We start from the raw sequence: 4,112 nt of genomic DNA, 5'->3' as shown, positions 1-4,112 counted from the left end.
TTCAAAGAAATCCCAATTGAGCGCATTTGCATGGATACCCATTCGTAGCCTCATCTTTTTCTCTGAGCATGTCATGAAAAGACGGAATCTTCTAAAAGCTGCAAAAAGCTGTTCTTCAGAGACCAGCCCAATTCCTGATCTTTGCCTCCCAATTAGATTTTTCTCATGCAAGCAAATGTATGAAATCCAAACGCTAAACAATCTTGAGTCGGATTCAAAGCCAAACCCCTTGAGAGTCGATTCATCATCAGGTGAGCAAGTGGGGAACATGTTGATTCCTCAGGAATTCACTGTTGGGTAGCAGTCTTGTCGCAGAATTAGCTAACCATCTTGAGCGCTTCAATGTTCTTCGATCGAAATGTTCTCACCCTTCCCAACATATAGCTTCTAACGACCTCCGCGAGTTCAAGACCTGGTCAACCCAATTCCTGCAGTCGCTTTAACTGGTTTGGAGGGTTTTCTCACAGACGAAAACCACCCAAAAAAATAAGGGTGTTAATGCGTATCAAAACAGTTTAACTGTACTGAACAGCGCTGTCTAAAACTGTATCGTACCGCACTGTTTAAAATTCGATATAATTCGTATTGAAACTGAATTTCTTCGATACAGTTCTAGTTTTAGATACTCATAGCATCTGTATGTACATAAACTGTACCGAATTGGTACGATACTAAATTTAGGGATATAAATATAATTTTACAATTAAAACACTTTACGTCTTTACTTTTACCTTATCCCTAATTTTCTATTTCAGTTTTTCGTTGTTTCGTCATTAACTTCTCTTCTATTAATTGTTTGATCATGATTTTCATTAAGATTTTAATGAACTAATAACAAAAATGGCATGGGTTTGTTTATACAAAAATTGTATTGCATTAGCCATGTTTAAACTGTTTTTTCGCACCGATTTAATACCAAAACATTCCGAACCGTTTTTATAAATACTGAAATCGTATCATACCATGTAAATTTGGTACGCAGGACGGTTGTGATTTTCGGTATTCAAAATTAGTACCGTACCGAAACTGTACTGATTGACACCCTTTAAAAAAAAATCATAAATTTTAATTATCAAAATAAATATTATTATATTTTTTTGAGAAACATGCTATCATATTTATTTATTTCGGCAACCATAATCATAAAATCAGATCTACTTTTTGCCCATAGAGATCTCCACCATACTCAGCGTTGAATTGATACACATGTGCCCCCACAAATCCCAGATGAAGTGCATAAAAAAAATGAACAAATTAGACGATAAAGTTTTATTAAAAATCCACCGATCTCATGTTTAATTACAAAATTTTAATTATTATTTATGTATATCTTTTTGGGCAAGAATTATTATATATAATCAATACTTTATAACTTGAAAAAACAGAAATGACAAGCATGCCATGTGAGAAAACACCTGTCTCGATGATACATAAAACTTAAGTTGAATTATTTAAGAAAGGCCTTAAGAGTGAAGGTTGTATGTGGTAACGTTTTCATCTTAAAAGCGACATTTATTAAGTTTCCACCAATGGCCAACTATGTTATGTTTGTATTTTCCGTCTTAAACTTAAACCAATGCCAACCCATTACTTTACTCAAACCCTAAAGTTCCAGTTGGGCTTCATTTTCTTTGAAAACTTCTCTGCAAGTGTGAAAATCAAAGGAATGCATTCTTTCCACAAGAATTGTGGGACCTTAAGATAATGGGTTATTACATAAATAAGCTCGAGATCTATCATTTTCATGATGTTTGAATTATTTTATTTTATTTCTTTCTTGGAATTGAGGTTCACTGGGACCAGCTGATATGTATTTCGACTATATCCTCGGACATAAACTTTATAACTATTTAAGTAGATGATGAGGGTATTGCCTCTGGCCCCACGAAGACTCGAACTCTAATCTTCATATTATAAAATGTTACATCTTTACCAAATGAACCAATCTTTGAAATCTCAGAAAACCTCTTCATGTGCTGTGCTCAATTTTAAGAAACAAATGCCATGCTCAATGTTGAGTCCAATCTTGTTTTTTTACTACATTAAAGGGAATACGAATCTATTTAATTGATAAATGCATGAATGATATAGACAGAGAAAGCACAATATCAGAATCAAAAGGAGGTCCCAAGAAATTAAGTACTTTTTCTTGAAGGGATAATAGGGAAAGAGACAAAGAGCCATATGGCAATGAAAAACAGCCAAAGAAACCCTCCCTCCTCCTTCCCATTCTCTTCCAGGTCTCCCAACACCACCTTTCCCAACCCATTCAAAGTTACAAAACATTCATCTTTTCACAAGTAGTTCAACTGAACCCTAGACCCAAATGCTTCTCTTCCAAACTTCACAACAAAAAAGAAAACTCTGTTTACAGTTTGACAGTTTGACAGTTTGTCATCTCTCTCTTTCTCCACAATTTTGGTTCACCAAATCAAATATAACTTTCTCTTCAAGGAAAGAAAAACTATACCATCTCCATAGCCCATCACTTCTTCTCAATAATCTGCATTGAATCACACAATTTCCAACACAAATGCATGAGAAGAGATGAAAAGGAAAGCAAAAAGGATCCCATCACATCTAATTTAAATCCATACTCACCATCATGTTTCTTCATCATTGATCTAAAGAACGTCAGTAATATAACTAAAAATCCCAAAGCTGCTGCCCCTCCCACAACAATTGCAATGGTCTTCCCTGTATTTTGCCCTACTCCTGCTTCATTCAAAACAATGATAGATTCAAAGATCAATTAAGGGGAGAAGAAATGGAAAAATCAAATCAAAACTTGGTAGAAATACAGAGAACTTGATATATATTTACCTGAAGAAGATTTCCTCGAGACTCCTCCATTGGGCTGGTAACTATAGCTTACATAGCACATCTGAAGATAAACTTGAGCATAGATGGAAGCTCCACATTCAACTTGGACTTTCTGAACAGCAGTTTGTACGCAGGTTGCACAATCTGAAGTTCCCAGATCTCCTTCACATTGAGCCAACGCATAAACCGATTCGTAACTTGTTGTGTAAAACCCCTTACTGCTCGCCACGCCCTTTTGAAGAGCAGATAATGCCGTATCTCTCCTCTCCAAAAAGCCTTGCCCATCAGCAGTTGAAGCACTACACGTCTTGTAGAGCATCTGCACACCAGAAATATCAGGAAACGCCGAGACCTCATAGAGCATGTAGCAACCGGAGAGCTGAACCCTTGCGGCCACGGAATTTCCACAAAGGCGATAAACCATATCAGGGATCTTACCCACACAGCTATAGCAATCATTATTACTGAGATCTCCTCTGCATTGAAAGAGACCAGAAATGGTGACTCGGCCTCCACCTGTACTGGTTTTGAAGAAGGCTTGCTGGGAAGCCTGAGCTGTGAGAGAAGCGAAAAGTGCAGAAAGGGATTGTGAATAACTTTGGTCCGAGAATGACTGACTTGCACAACCCTTGTAAACAAAAACACTGTTATCCGCAGCGGAAACGACAGATGGGAAGAACTCGAAGCATGCTAAGAAGAACAGAGTGAAGGAGAAGAAGCAAAAGGGTTTTGCTATAAAACCCATCTGAAGTTTGCTTCGATCAAATCATGGTTGGTTTCTTAGATTGTTTGGAGAGATGGGTTTTATTAGAAATGAGAAAAGTTAGATGGGTTTGAGAGTTTTCTTGCAGAATAATCTCCTCTGTGTGCCTGGTTTTCTTTCTTTTTGGATGATCTACCCCGGCTAACTTTGAAGTTGTGGAGATATGGGTTTCTTCCACTTTTTTTTCTCCACAAATGTAGTAGTTTATAATAATAATGTACAAGTATTAAAGTAATGTTACTAATGGAAACACTTGATTTATTATTAATTTCTTTTTATGGAGAATGAGAACAACAGTACAGGGAATCTGATTTGGTGGGGGGATAGTCCATGAAATTATTTAAGAAACAGAGGCAAATGCAATATTCCTTTAGCAAGGAAAGCGTGGTAGAAAGTAGGGCAGCGAATCTGATTTGGTGCGAGGGGAGTGAGATCAGAAGTGTTTTGACTTTTGACCGATGAAGTTATTACATGAATTAGGGTTTGAATTTATTTCAAATTATCATTCCATTTTTTTTTTCCTTTC

At 36.6% G+C, this 4,112-nt stretch overlaps 1 protein-coding gene across 2 annotated transcripts; it reads right to left on the bottom strand.

Annotated features, from left to right (window-relative positions):
* Positions 1-2,047: 2,047 nt before the first annotated feature.
* On the bottom strand, positions 2,048-3,766 carry LOC149009937 (plasmodesmata-located protein 2-like). Of its 2 annotated transcripts, none has more exons than XM_089163514.1 (3): positions 2,824-3,766; positions 2,602-2,718; positions 2,048-2,503 (listed from the first exon to the last, which is right to left on the bottom strand). In XM_089163514.1, the coding sequence occupies exons 1-3, from the start codon at positions 3,566-3,568 to the stop codon at positions 2,496-2,498; spliced, it is 870 nt and encodes a 289-aa protein (XP_089019640.1). In that variant the 5' UTR covers positions 3,569-3,766; the 3' UTR covers positions 2,048-2,495. The 2 variants fall into 2 exon arrangements, with proteins under 2 accessions (XP_089019640.1, XP_089019642.1); XM_089163516.1 differs by having other exon boundaries at positions 2,602-2,715.
* Between the last annotated feature and the right edge of the window lie 346 nt (positions 3,767-4,112).

The sequence above is a fragment of the Hakea prostrata genome, chromosome 7 (genome assembly GCF_041222555.1).
Source record: "Hakea prostrata isolate BN-2017 chromosome 7, UWA_Hpros_2, whole genome shotgun sequence".
Lineage (NCBI taxonomy): Eukaryota > Viridiplantae > Streptophyta > Magnoliopsida > Proteales > Proteaceae > Hakea > Hakea prostrata.
The sequence above is the reverse complement of the archived record's forward strand: the minus strand, read 5'-3'. Positions and strand labels throughout refer to the sequence as shown.

What these genes read in the sequence shown, in the direction of transcription:
- LOC149009937 (XM_089163514.1), bottom strand. Translation starts at nt 3,568, where the DNA reads ATGGGTTTTATAGCAAAACCCTTTTGCTTCTTCTCCTTCACTCTGTTC. An exon ending in CTCGAGGAAATCTTCTTCAG is followed by an intron (nt 2,719 to 2,823) that starts GTAAATATATAT and finishes TTTTGAATGAAG; the next exon opens with CAGGAGTAGGGCAAAATACA.